A 14,481-nucleotide genomic window follows, 5' to 3' on the forward strand; every position below is an offset into this window, starting at 1 on the left:
TTTGACAACCCTGCTCTAATCACAGGGTCTCCTACCTTACTAAAGGGCTTAAATAGGTGGTGATTGCATTTCTCTGGAACTAAATCCAAAAAAACATTTTGGTTTAGGTGGAATTCTAGACATTTGAAGTCTTTTATATTATTAGAACACCTGCCAACTAAAAACTGCCTGTAATAGTCCTCCTGCAGATTTCATAACTACAGTTACTGACATTTCCATTCAGTATAGAAGTCCTGTAAGTTTTAGGAAAAAAGAACATTTGAATTGATGAAAATAATGACTGTTTGCATTGCAAATGATGGGTTCCATGACCATGCTTATTTTCTGGCTCAAGCCACTGATGTCTCTTATATAGTGACAACTATGAAGCAAAGACAGGCTCCCAGAGAGACAGGAGCAGGATTTGTGCTGCCAACAGACAAACATCAACATGTGGGCATTACTCATGTCTAAACTAAACAACAAGAACTGCCCAGCTTTCCAAGGGGAAAGGACAACCCTCTCCCCTGTACTTGGGATCTGTGATAATTAGCAATAACACGGAGAGCTCTAAACGTTAAACATTTACATAAGATGGTTTATAGGAGATGATTACTTCCATACCAGATAGACACAAATCATTGATCCAAGTTGGAACACTGCAGACTCACCCATGGCCTGGCACAGGATGTCCACGTCCTTCTCCACTTCAGCCAAAATCAGGCTCTCGGGCTCAGCCGTAAAATACGGCGGTTCTTTAGAAAGGGGAAAGCAAACAGGAGTCAACAAGCAAAGCCACAGCAAAACGAAAAACAGGTGCTGATTTAAAGCTACTCATCATATAATCTCTCCACGGGTGGTGTATTTGATGCAGTGTGTTACAAACAGATTAGTTTGACCAAGTTTGTCGCTATTGGAGTATTGGAGGTGCTTTTTTTTGGTAGTAAAAGCATCATAAAAAAAGCTGACAATTTTTGCTATGCTGAGTATGAGTTCCAAGGAGTCAAGTCAATGTAAGGTAAGATTTAGGGGTTTGCACTGTAAATTAATACTCAGAGCAAGGGCTACTTTTCATTTTATTGGACTGAATCATGGAACATGCTAATTCTTTGCTCAGAAAGGTCCTCCCGAGAGGTTTATAAAGGTCTATATTTACAACAGAGCATTTTATAGGATAGTTTGCTTCAGTATCTAGACTGAATTCCACCTCACAGAGGCATGAAGCATGTCAAATAAAGTGCCATAGCATGTCAGAGAGTCAACATCAGAGGACAAGTGCAGCATAATTAAAAAAAAATTCTCCTCAACTGTTTTATTTCTTGCAAGCAAACAGATTTAATGCTTTAATTGAAGTTATAGTAATAATCATAAAAATTCCCACTTTATCATTAGGGTTAAAGAAAAGATATTAGACATTTAATTAAACAAAGACAAGACTGCAGAAATTGTTGAGTGTGCTGGCATGTAACTCTTTCTTCTATGCAGCATAAAATTGAAGAGCATCATGTCAAAGTCCCAGAGGCACTAAGGTTGCAGTAATTATCATGGTAACTAAAAACTGTCATAGTCTGTTCAATGCAATTATCATCTGACTACTGTTTTTAGAAGAATTTTACTTGATTATAAATGGAGTTCCATTGTAGCATAAACAAACTCACTGGTAAGTTTTAGAAAACACAGGAAAAAACAATATAAGCAGCTTGTGAGAACAAGCTATTCGTGTTTTCATTTTAAGGAAATTAAGCAGGGTTGAAAAAATGCAGTAAACTGCAAGATTCAAGGTCATCTGAGCTGACCTTCTCCCAAATCTCTTCCCCAAACATGACTGTAAAAAGGACTTGTGGTTGTATTATTGATAAAACATCAGTATTTTAGTAAATAAAATCAAAATCACATAATTTTTATCCCGCAAAATCTTATTTCTCCTGCTACCACCTGCAGTACAGCAAGTGTGGCTCTCACTGCACAGGGATGACATGATGATATGCCAGCAGGTACATATCAGTAGGCACTGGATTAGAACAGAAACCCCCCTTTCCCAGCACTTCTTCCCACTAACTGCAATAAAATACTCGATTCAGTGTACAGAACTGGGGTCTCATCTGAGCACCAATGGATAATACAATTCTGCATTCATTCCAAAGAAAGTCAATCAATATTAGTCTACAACATGCTGTGCAGAGGAGGAGGGGAGGTTGCAAAATAGCCTGGAATACTTGTTTACCCAGCAAAACCAATAAAACCAAGCTACCTGATTTATTATATTCTAATAATATACATGTGTTAACATTATTGATCCTCACTGCCTAAATATAAAGCTATTAATAAACACACATAATAAGCTGTGATTTATTGCATATGATCTCATGCGTTAATCTAAACAACAAATTGAAAAGCTGAACATTTAATTGAAATTCACTGATGGCACACACTTTGACATGTTTGATCAGCTAAGTTGCTGAGTCCTCTGCAATTCATCTCAGTCCACGTTTTCACTCTGAGTGCTCTCTTTCCTCTCACGCCATCCTCCAGGCCTTGGCTGGTGTTTTCCTTGTGCTTCATTTTTTAGGATGTTAACTTTTTCATTTCCAAACTTTTAGCCTGGTGTCCTTATCTACGTGCCTGTATGCGGCCACACAGCTGAGTGTCCCTATGCCCATCTCTCAAAATAAAATTTGCATCTTTCATTTTATGGCAACTGAATATGATCGTGAGGGGAGGCAAAGGGTGGCCAAAGCAGCACTGGGCCAAGAGAGCATCCAGACACATAACCCCACATCCAGATATTCCCTTCAAAATATAGGCTTTTCTGTGGATGTCTCTTGAATCAGTGAAGTTCATCTTCTTCTGTTTAGGGAACTCCTGACTGCACATTTTCCACCCTCCCTTTTCCAAAGGACTCTGACCTTAGTGGGCCAATTTCTAAACTTGGCAACCTTCAGCCACCAGTTCTCACAAACTTTCTCCTAGATCAGCAACACATTCACACACCAGTGATAAATTTGCAGATTTATCTTCACCATGGGCCTGCAGTCCAGCTGCAAAGCACTTAACGTGACCTCAAAGATGCTTGTGGTTCCACGACCTCTGCTTATGTGCTGCTGTTTCTGCAGTTATACCTGGCATATTTACACAGTTGTCTTTCCCAGAGTCCCTCCCAAAATCCTAACCTGCAACCTGTGCTCCTTCCTTTAAATCCCATACAGGCTGTTATGTCACCCTCAAAGAAACTTCCTCCACTGAGAGATGCTTAGGTGAGCAAGTATCACAGAGTGAATTACGTGACAAGGAACTTGAAGTCAGTGACAACTGTCACTTAGCAAACGGGATGTGATGTTACAAGAGGAAGATTCACATCAGCTTTTTTTTTGAAAGAAGCAGGGAGAAACAGAAGCAGACAAGACAGAAAAAGAGCAGGAGCAGCAGAAAGATGCAATCTAAAGGCCCCAGACAGCTCCCAGAGGACTTTTGGTGCCAACAGATTTGGTTTCCAGTCTTTGAGCCCAGACTCACCTTTTCCCTCAGACTAAGGCCTGCTGAACTCTCTTCTCACAGCCATTCAGTAGCTGGAAGCACTGCCAAGTGCAACAACTACCCACAGAGGAGTCAGATGTTATTCTTGCAAGACAAGCACTGATATAGAAAACCTTCCAGAAGCCACTGCACAATTTACTGCTTCTATTGCTTAAAGATAGAGAAAAGCCTGGGTGGGAAGATGAGTCTAATTCATAAGGAATTCTGGAAGATCTAGAATACCATGTGGACAACAGTGCTGTCGCATCCCAAGTCTAATATTCATGGAAAATTAGCCTTGGTGATGTAAAGAATGAGAGAATCCCAGCAGTACTGCTGTAGGGATGCTCTTAGGGTTTTGAGGGAAATGAAACAGCGATTTCACAAAGAACCATAGAATAGTTGGGGTTGGAAGTGACCACTGGAGATCACCCAAACCCATCCCCCTGCTAAGTCCACCCAGAGCAGTGTGTAGGTGTGTTTTTAATATCTCCAGAGAATGACCCTTCACAACCTCTCTGGGCAGTCCCTTCAAATGCTCTGTCACCCTCAAAGTAAAGAAGTTTGAGTTTTCCATGCAACTGTGCTGCTTTTCCACATCCACTTGTCTTTGACCAGCATCATGGGAGCTCTAAAGGTCCTTTGCAGTGAGGGCCTATGGCTTCAACAGAACTCAGGCTGTGGAAGAAACAGCTCTTGTTACAGGTGCTGGACAACCAAAATATCAGCTCCTCACTTTTTAGAGGTGTCAGATGTATCATCTGCACACCAGGTGCGTGCCTGAGGGCCTGAATGGCCAGAACTAACTGCAAGGCTAAAATTCAGGGTATCTGAATTTGGGTTATGCAGCACCTGGTGAATAACTGTCAGAAAGTGGTCATAAAAATGCAGCAATATTTATAGGGGTCAGATGGCACTCTGAAGGGGCATTCTGGCTGTCTGTATATATGACTCTATTGCATATTTATAAGGCTTGGTTTGAACCACACAGTATGAATTTGAACATTTATTGTTGTAGGCAATAATCATGTGTTGAAATTTAATATGTGTGGCGAAATTACAGCATCTTCCAAACTATGTAACATGCCAGACACAAGTCCCCAGCCACGGCAATTTCTAGGAATGACAGTAATTTTTTTGGAAATTATAGAATCACAGTAGTTAGAATAAGAAAGGACCCATCACTCTGAGATCACCCTGTGGCATCACCGTGTGTTGGCAATGAGAGGGGTCACAGCTCAGAGCAGACTGCAAGAAACAGATACTGTATTGTTCAGACACTGTATTGGTGTCTGACTGATCTTCACTAAAAGGTCAAGTACAAGCAAAGGGGGAAAAGAGTATTTGAATATAAATGCCTGCTTTCAATAATTGTTGAGGGTTTGGGGTTTTTTTTTGCACTCCAGACACCACTGGAAAGACATCTCTCGGCAAAGCCCTGGAGAGCCTGCAAAATTTGATACTGTTCTAACTTCCCCTGCACAGAGTTACATGGTCACTGACTTTAACATTCAAAAGATAGCAGTCAGCATCCATTACACACCCTTCAAGCTGCATTGGAGATGTGTGACCTAATCCTAGATACACACATGAAAGTCAGAAAGAACAGAGGAAGCCCCAGGGGCTCCTCCAAAGCTGAAATTCCTGCATCGCTCAGAAATTCAGGGCTGCATATTTAAGAGGAAAATTGAGCCTTCAACATGGAAGCCTTCCTCCAGCATTACCATAAACTAATTTATTTGGTGAATATCTTCTAAAGAAAGAGGAACTGGAAACTTGACAGCCCCTTGTAGGTACAAAGTCCTCAACTCCAGACAGTAGATCAGACTGGCCATGCTGGGAGAGAAGCCACATTGCAGATGCATGCAGAGCAGGTTCCTTAAAGCAAGATTTTTCTTTGCATGAATATCAGGTTAGAACACAGAGAGATGAAAAGATGTGTCTAGTTTCTTGCTACTACCTCTACTGTGAGCTGCAGCGTGTGTGTGTTCTGAAACCTTTTAACAGCACAGGGAACACATGTCCTGTTTGCAGGAATGAAAGCAGGAGGAATGTCTCAGGAACGTCAGAGACAGAACTGGGCTTCCCAGAAGTCCCACTGTTTCTCTGTGGGATAGGTCCTGTGTGCATCTGGGCCCAAGGCAGCATGTCTGTGACCCTCTCAGAACCTCTGAACCTTGACAAATCAAAAAACCTGTCAATATTTCTTTCCTTTGAACCCAAATTGTGATTAGGCAAGTCCAAAGACATTTCATATTACAGTTTCCCTGAAAACTTATTCTTTTCTTACACAGTACATGAACAAAGTCACCAAGATCTTCTCTTAAGCACAATATATAAACACAATCACCATGGAAAAATTTCTTCCACTGCTTTCAAGACAGCATCTGTAGTGTTTCAAAGTGTCTAAGCCAGAGTCATGAGAGCTGTTGACTCCAGAGGTCCGAGCACAAGGCATTGAGGTGGCTCACAGCTACAGAGGAAAAAAACTTCCTGTTCTGGCAGTTCTGTACACAGACCCTTCTGCATCTGGACACTCCTGGAGAACAGTGAAGGAGAAACAGCCACAGATTCCATCTCAGAGCCCAACCAGGTGGGCCTTTCACACTACCATCATAACTTTTCTGATGTGTTCCCATATCCCATGGTCCCACAAAGCTGAATCCTTCACACCTGATGAGGACCAGGGTTGCCTTTAAGAGAAACACAGACCTACAACACTCCCTTACCATCCTATTAGAAAGAATTCTATTCAGCTGGGATGTAAAAATTCTCCCAAGATGAGAATAATATGTTTATGAATGTAGTTCTCTGGAAATAAAACTGCTCCAGAAAGAAGGGAAGCCCTCTACTCTGACTCTGACTTAATCCTATTCTTTTGGACAGGCCAACAAGGCTCCAGTCCTCAGTTCTGTACAACCCCTCATCATGCCAGGCTGTTCTTTCTAATTGTTTTTCTCTTCAATCTGTTCAGATTTTACTTTCTGACTGCATCTAATTTAAAGAGCAGTTTGGATTTCATGTAGTGGAAGAGTTTCATTCCTCATTTTCTAAGCTCCTAAAATTTGTAATTTCCTTTAGAATAGTCACTTAAGAAATTACTATTGCAGTTTGTCACTAACAAAACTTGCAGAAGTGGAGCAAAAGAATTTAAGATTAGTTCAGTTTTCAAATTGGTTTGTTCATGAGAAGACTCCTTAAATTACTTAATCTTCAAACTGTTAGTGATAAAACAAATGTGCTCTTATCTAATCTGCAACAAATCTTTCCCAAACTGTTACTCTGCCAACCGAGGAACATGATACCCTTTAAAAATTTATAACAACTGCAGCTAATAAAATCAAGGTTTGGAACCACCTCAGTTTATCTTTTCTGGAACAATATGAAGATGTCAGAAAGCTCTTTGCCATATTCAGAAGAAAACTGCAGCAGCACAAGACTCGAGGATTTTCTCCTTGCTTATACAGTACTACTCTAATACATTAGAGATTCAGATTTTTTGAATATTATTGTGATTCTAATTTACAAACCAAGATGTACTCTCAGAAATAGCCAGAAAAACTTCAGAGATAATACTGTAGGTCACAAATAATAATTTAAACTGAGTAGGTGCCTTTGTACTAAGTTCCACTGCCTTCTAATAAAGCTCTTGTCACCATCTGAGCCACACTCAAATTGTGTGACTTCCCTTAGCTGGGAAAGTCAAGGACTGACATATTTGCAAAAAAAGCTTTGATTAACTCAGTGTTTGTGCTATCTTTGATGCATCTTTTTATCCCTACCCCTATTCTACCTGTTAATAGCAAAGTATTTTTCTCTATTGATCCACAAAAGCTCTCATTGCCACACTATTAAGGGTCTGCCTTTGATTTCTCCCATTTTGAATACAAACCTTTGTTTTTAACACAATTTCCTTTTTCTGTTAGTCAAGACCCCTCATTAAGTCCACAGTGTGTTTTTCTCCCAAATACAGCTCATTATCAGCTCCCCATCTACACCTACACACTAAAAATATTTTATGCATGCAAATGGACAAGCAAACTTGATTCTCTGTAAGTACTACCCCAATGGACTATGAGAGATACACTGCAGAAATCCTCGAGTTTGAATCCTGTCTGCACTTTCCTCTAGAACCCGTCCCCTGACTAATTAAATGACGGCCAGATCCATCCAAGTATTCTAAAGCTGAATATAAGTTATGCATTAACTACTAATCCTTTGATTTGGCTCCCTGTTTAAAATTAGAGATCCATCCTGCAGCTCAAGAAACTCATAAATAAAGAAATCTATCAGGCTTTGCTGACACATTGAGTAAACACCTGCATGTGAAGTGTCGTGTTCCATCAGAAGGAAATAAAAGTAATTGGTAACCAATTTGTTTCTGCTTTCTTTCATCTGCTTGTTCTTATCTACAGACCTTTTCATAACTTCATTCCCTGACAGCCTCCTAAAACTGGATAAGAAATAAATAAAACATTTAAAAATAAGAGAGCAGGTAAGCTACTAAAGCACTGCTAGTTTAATATGATTCCCCAATGATTATTTTTCAGTTTTACTGTAACTGTATTTAAGAATCTTTTCCATTAACCAAGAGGCTGCTTTAAGTATTACATTAGACTGGATGTGATGGCAGAGCAGCAAAAGTAAACCAGGTACAATAAAATCTTACGAATAAGGAAGAGTTTAAACAAAACCCATAAATAAGTGAAATCCATCTCTGCTCCTTAAAGGGAAGGTAATAATTCTAAGAAACAGAGGACAAAAAAAAAAGACTGGAATCAAACTTTGTCCAGTAGGTAATAAATGTAACAGACACACAGCACTACAAGTGAATCTGGAATGGAGCTTTGCAGAGAGAAGAGCTGCTTTCTCACTTAGCAGGAACTACTACAAACTGCTTTAGTAGAATACAGACCCTACAGCAGTCTTTAAAACTGCATTTTCAGAAGGCTCCAAGAGTGTAGAGAACCATGGGCTGAATTCCCTCTGCAATGCTACAGAAGTGCATGTGCATGAATCCTGCCCAACGCTGAGAGCCGTGTCACTGCCAGAGCAATGATCTCCCCAGGACACTCACACAGTTATTACTGGCACTATTACACAAAAGCTTGACTTTACACAATCAGCTCTGGCTTAAAACACCTCCATGTCCCTCATCTAAAACATTTCCTTTAGTCTAAAAGTCCCAGGAGATTCCACCCTGTGTGCAGCGTGTGAATCTGCAGTGTGATATCAGGATACGACACGCTGGGAACCACCAATTCCAAATGCCAACCTTCCTCCTACAGCAACACCTGGACACAGAGGTGATGGTGGAAACAGGCTAGGAAAGGACAGCAATGTCCCCTTAAAAGTATTAAGTGCAAAGTTTCCCTTGGAGTCAAAGGTCCAGCAAACGGAGCTGCTTTAATGGTATTTCCTTCCCCCTCCTTTTACCTCACCAGGGCTCTCTGCCTGCCTGTGTGTGAAGAACATCCTTGGCCCCTGACTGGCACTTGCAACACATGAGGCACAGAAGTGCTCCTAAAAGCCTTCTTTCAGAAATACAGGCACTTGACATATGAAAACTAGATGTAAGCAAGCCAGGAGTTAATCAGGATTTAATGCATCTAAAAGCCAAGATATGGAAGCTGCCCATTAAGGATTTTACTACTGTATTTCTCAAAATTCTCATTAAATGTATGGTTTCACAGGGGATTCAGAATCACATCAGTGTTCAAAAAAATCTATTTGATGAATTTATATTAGTGGGGAAGAACAGCTGAATTAATTTGGAAGATAACCCTCTTTCACTTCCTTTGTTCTGTTCTCTGAAGAAAGGTTCAAATGTAAGGTCAATGAAATATTAAGATATCAATTTTATTTCCTATTATACCTCAGCCCAGAGCCTGTTTTAGTAAAAAAACCACTGCCTTGAGATTTACCCAGTATAGAAAGGAAGGCTTTCGCTCTTGCTGGTTCCTCTGTGCTCTCTCTCAGTTTTGCTTCACAGAAGTACATCCCCACATCAGCAGAGGTTGGGTTGGTGATAGTGAGTCGTCTCCCAAAGCTGCTAATGCCACTGGTTATCTTTATTCCATTTCTCTTCCAGGTCACACTTAGTCTCTCAAGAGGTCTGCCAAGAAATACAATACAAGAAGACAACAATAAAACATATGTATTACAGAACAATCTTCTGTGTGTGCACATATACGTATATATATATACACACAGAGAGAGAATATACTATTAAAGATTATAAAACTTCTTAAAGCCTTCCTCTATTCCCAACATTCACTATTAAGAAATAAATGCATATATAATGTCTACACATCAAGACTACAGACTACTCAAGTGGCATTATGCAAGTACTGCTAATTGATACAGCAATAGAACTTAAGTGCTAATAATTTGATTTCTCTAAGCAAAAGGAGTAAATACTGCTATGGGAATCAGCTGCATGGGAAGTGCTTTCATTATAACTCAATTACCAAAACAATATTAATCATATCAAGAACATCTCTGCCCTCAGAGGGGAAAGTGAATCAGTTGGTCTTATCATCCAAGGACTTCAACTATCTACTTCCACTGAAATTCAAAGCTATTCAAGGCCAACTAGATGGAAACATAGAGAAATGCTGTGAATTCCATATTACAGTGCATTATGAACAGTTGAGCAATAATCACTGTAAAATGAGAGTGTCTGAAATAAATTACTTCATAGGAGATCCTCACTAATTTATTTACCAGGCAGCATCAACTATTCAACAATATCACCTTTCCTGTTGACAGGCAACACAGCTGAGATGTTATTAACCCTTACCATAACCTTTTCCTTAAGATAATGTCTGCTGATTTAACACCACTGCACTTCTTTTCCTTTCCATGTGAGGAACAGGTGGGAAAGTACCCCTGACCATACCGTCATTTGGCCAGAAAAATCAATAGGTTTAATTCAGTAATGTCGCACAAACAAGATTATTCACAAGGCTGCACTGAAGAGCAAGCATTCTGCTTCAATCTCTAAATTAATAAAAAAATGAAAATAACTTCCTCTGTCCTTCTCAGTAAAGGACAGTGTGTTACAACCAGTCCCCTGCAGCCCCGGGGGTGTTTCCATACCTGGCGTTGGCCACACACTCCAGAGTGGCCTCGCTGCTCCCGGCGACCACGCTGGTGTTGCGGGGGCGGATCACGATGGTGGGAGCCAGGGGCTCAGCGGGGTCTGCAGCACCTGCCCGGGCACAAAGACACCTGGTGAGGGCTCTGGACACCTGTGACAGCGGTAAAAAAGGCTGCAAACCTCACTCTTCAGCCTCAGCACGGATTTTAATCCCCTCATTAAAGGGGAGATCTCCAGCACGGCCGTTTCACGGACGCGTCTTGAGCTCCGTCAGCCTCGGTACTGTGACCACTGTTCCAGTGCCCAACCATCCCCTGGGGGAAGAACCTTTCTCTAATATCCAACCCGACCCTGCCCTGACACAGCTCCAGGCCATTCCCTGGGGTCCTGTCCCTGGTCCCCACACAGCAGAGCTCATTCCTGCCCCTCCTCTGCCCCTCCCGAGGAAGTTGTAACTCCAATGAGGTCTCCCCTCAGTCTCCTCTTCCCCAGCTGAACACACCAAGTGCCCTCAGTGTCCTCACACGGCTTCAAATCAAGGCACTTCTCCATCCTCATTGCCCTCCTTTGGACACCCTCCAATGGCTTCACATCTTCTTTGTATTGCAGTGGCCAACGCTGTACAAACACACTGTTCCAACATACCCAGCCTGGAATCATTCCACACACAGAACTCCCAAGAACTACTCCCAGATGGAGTGCAGGGGCCATTCTCAAAGAGAGAGCAAATAAATTAAGCATCCTAAAGGTTTTCTATTGTTGAGCACTTTTATTTTTATCAAACACTTGCTGACTTATATTTTTAAGACCTTTTCATGTTTTGTTTAATCTTACTCCTTCCATACCATTTCAAAAGAGTCTGCCAATACTCATGTTAGTTCTTTAAAAAGATTTTACACACTGGGGAACAAATATAAAATTAACAAAGCAGCATATCACAGCAACTTCAATCCCTTTTTCTTATCAGGAAAGTAAATAACCCAAATCTGTTACTCTTTTGTGAGGCTTCATACTGTAAATAATTTAGCTTATGCAACAGTCAGCAGACACTTAAAAAATGGTAAAAAGGCAGCTTGTAAATTTTCTCTGTGTACATTTAGTAAGTGAATTAAAATACCCATGTATTCATAGGTACTTTGCTTCAAGCAACTCATTTGGGAAAGAAAAATTAGCTATTTTTTAGCTTGAATAACAGAGTAATAAAATTTTCTAAAGATACAGAAACCAATAAACAAATTACAGAGAAAAGTAATGAAAATAAAACCAAACTGATGGAAATGCAAGCCACTTCATCAAATGTTTTCTGCAAAGGAAGCTAGTCCATGCCCATTAAGCAGAATGGGAAACTGGGAAATGCAAAGTACAAACCCTGAATGTTTAAGATAATTCCCCAAAGAACAGATAATGGACAGAAGATTCTTTGCTTGGATCATACCCAGCATGCCAAAAGCCATTTCACATAGGATTTCATTTGTTGGAGAGACAAAGCCTTTGGTAATGGGGCTCAAATGTTCACCAGGTTAGCAGATTTCTGAATGACAAATCTTTCACCTTTTGATGTTTTTCTAATTGACAGCAGAGAGTGTAGTATGGGAGATGGAAGTGTGGAGTGTAATTTTAAAATTTTAAGAATATCACCCACACTTCTGAATAAATTCAAGCATTCAAGAATAGTACTTCAGAAACTATAAGCACATATTTATTTCTTCCCATAAATATGCTCTGTCAACCTGACACAGATCTATATGCAACTCCCATGGGATCTCAAAAATCAAGTTGTTAGTAGATTTTACGTCTACTCCTCAACAATCCTGAAAATATGATAGAAAAATCTATTTTCTAAGATTTCCATGGTGGTCTTATAGGCATCCATGGCAGAAATTTTCCAGAGAGTAATCTGAAAAAAACCCCAGAAAATAAGAGTTGATCAGATTAGTAGCTTTTTACTGATGAGAAGGAATAACCTCAGCATCACTACTTCTGCCCAAGATGAAGGTTTATAACAGTAAGTGCTAAAAGATCAACAAACAAGTTACTAATTTGGCAGTAATCATTTCTTATCTCCACCTAGAAAAGAAGAAAATCACTTGTTTGACTTATCAGCTCCCCTGAAGAACGGCTCCAGCCCAGAAAAACCAGCCCAAGAGGAGAATCCAGCTTTGTTGTAACCTCCATCACCACACACGAGTGGCCCTGTGTGCAGTCAGCAGATAAGCAAGGAAATAAAAGTGCACATTCCTCCCCCTGAAACCAGGAAAATGTAAGATTTCTTTGACTTTCTTACTGACTGTAACGAGAATCAAAACAAAGTATGTGTTTATTTTCATTTTGCCTCATCCCTGAAATGTATCTATTAAAAGCAGGTTGCTGAGTGAACTAATACTGATGTGATACAGAGGGTTCATCAAAATGGTCAGAACTTGGAATCCCAGGAATAAACCTACCAAGGTAGCTATAGAGGTAACAAGCAGACAGAGAAAACAACAACATTTCCAAGTGTTATCTAAACAGCTTGTAGACACTGTAAACATTCCTATTTGTTATTCGAAGATAGTTTAAATTTCCCTCTGCAGCACTAAGAAACTGGGGTTTTTCTCTCCCTCTAAACATAAACTCCTCTCCAGACTGTGGAATTCACAGTTCAGGCATTTCCACACAAAGCAGATATAAAGTGAGGGAAGAGAGAAAAAGAAAGAGTGAACAACTTTTGCACAGTCTATTTGTTTTCATCACCTGTGGCTGTGTGTGGCTGCACATCACTGACCCCGGAGCTCTCTGAACCTCCCTCCTTCTGTCCAAGTGCTTTATGACACTGATTTTTTAAATACTGATGAGCTGTAGAATTCTAATCTGTTATTTAAATACCATAATTATGTACACTGCCCTATCATCTCTGGGAAGACAGTGGTTTTATCTCTGTACATATATTGCCATGTAAGGTACAGGGAATTTTAAATATTGTAATTGACAGTTTATAAAGATCACAGACTTTATCAAAGCCACTTGGGCGCTTAATTTTCCCCAACAGAACTGAAATCTCATTCAGGCCATAGGACTGAAGACACAATAGGGTTTTTCCCCTTCAGAAATGTATAAACATTAGGTTCTTTCCCAGATTTTACATTATGGCAAAGTTTATCTGTATCTGTATTTTCAGTGCAGAATATTAAATACATTACTTCAATGGATGCTCAAATTCATCTGACAGAGATAGGGGGTGAACCAGCCTCAATAAAAAGTGAGAGAAAGTGTTTATCTCTTGAAAAGAAGTAATAGTTTGGGTTTAGACTTGAGTAAAATGGTAAGTTTTATTTTATTTTTGAGGCTTATAGGTCCCGACCCTCTGAAGACTCTTAATCCAAAGAAGGTGACCATGGGTAGGAAGAGGGAGGATTCCTAAATAATCACTCAGATCACCCTTGTTTCCCTAGTGTAGGGTAGAGCCAGCAATGTGAGGCTGAGAGCTCGTTATCCCTGCCCTTAGTGTAAGTTACTACTGCAGTTGCTTCCCAATGTCCAGTTTCCAATGAAGAAAGGATCCCACAGGAATCAGTGTCCAAAAATGAATTTACCTACTTGTATCATGAAATTTGTATATGGGAGAAAAACGCTTTGGAGAAGAGATCACCTACCCTCAAGCCAGTGGAGAAATTAGAATACTTTAACAGAACTTTGAAACCATTTATAAGTTTTCCTGGGAGGAGAAGTTTAGAAAACCTTAACCAGAAACTTCCTACAGACTTTGAGGCTTGCACAGAAATGCCTCTGCAATTATTATGCAGGATACATACAAAGCTTCATGTAACCAAATTATGGACACCTATATTAGAAAAAAAGCAGGATAGGAGATAAGAGTTCAATACAAATAGCAAAAATATTACATGTAG

The 14,481-nt window shown here is 40.1% G+C and overlaps 1 protein-coding gene across 1 annotated transcript in view; it reads right to left on the reverse strand.

The window, feature by feature from the left end:
• Positions 1-14,481, reverse strand: part of SDK1 (sidekick cell adhesion molecule 1) — a gene marked incomplete at its 5' end in the record, with an annotated part of 210,307 nt that overhangs the window by 147,313 nt on the left and 48,513 nt on the right. Inside the window, 3 exons of the mRNA XM_039381463.1 lie at positions 651-734; positions 9,417-9,607; positions 10,594-10,705. Of these exons, the coding sequence (XP_039237397.1) occupies positions 651-734; positions 9,417-9,607; positions 10,594-10,705 (387 nt within the window). The remainder of the gene's footprint in view (positions 1-650; positions 735-9,416; positions 9,608-10,593; positions 10,706-14,481) is intronic.

This window comes from Pipra filicauda, unplaced genomic scaffold (genome assembly GCF_003945595.2).
Source record: "Pipra filicauda isolate LSUMZ 115617 unplaced genomic scaffold, ASM394559v2 scaffold226_size1812527_pilon, whole genome shotgun sequence".
NCBI lineage: Eukaryota > Metazoa > Chordata > Aves > Passeriformes > Pipridae > Pipra > Pipra filicauda.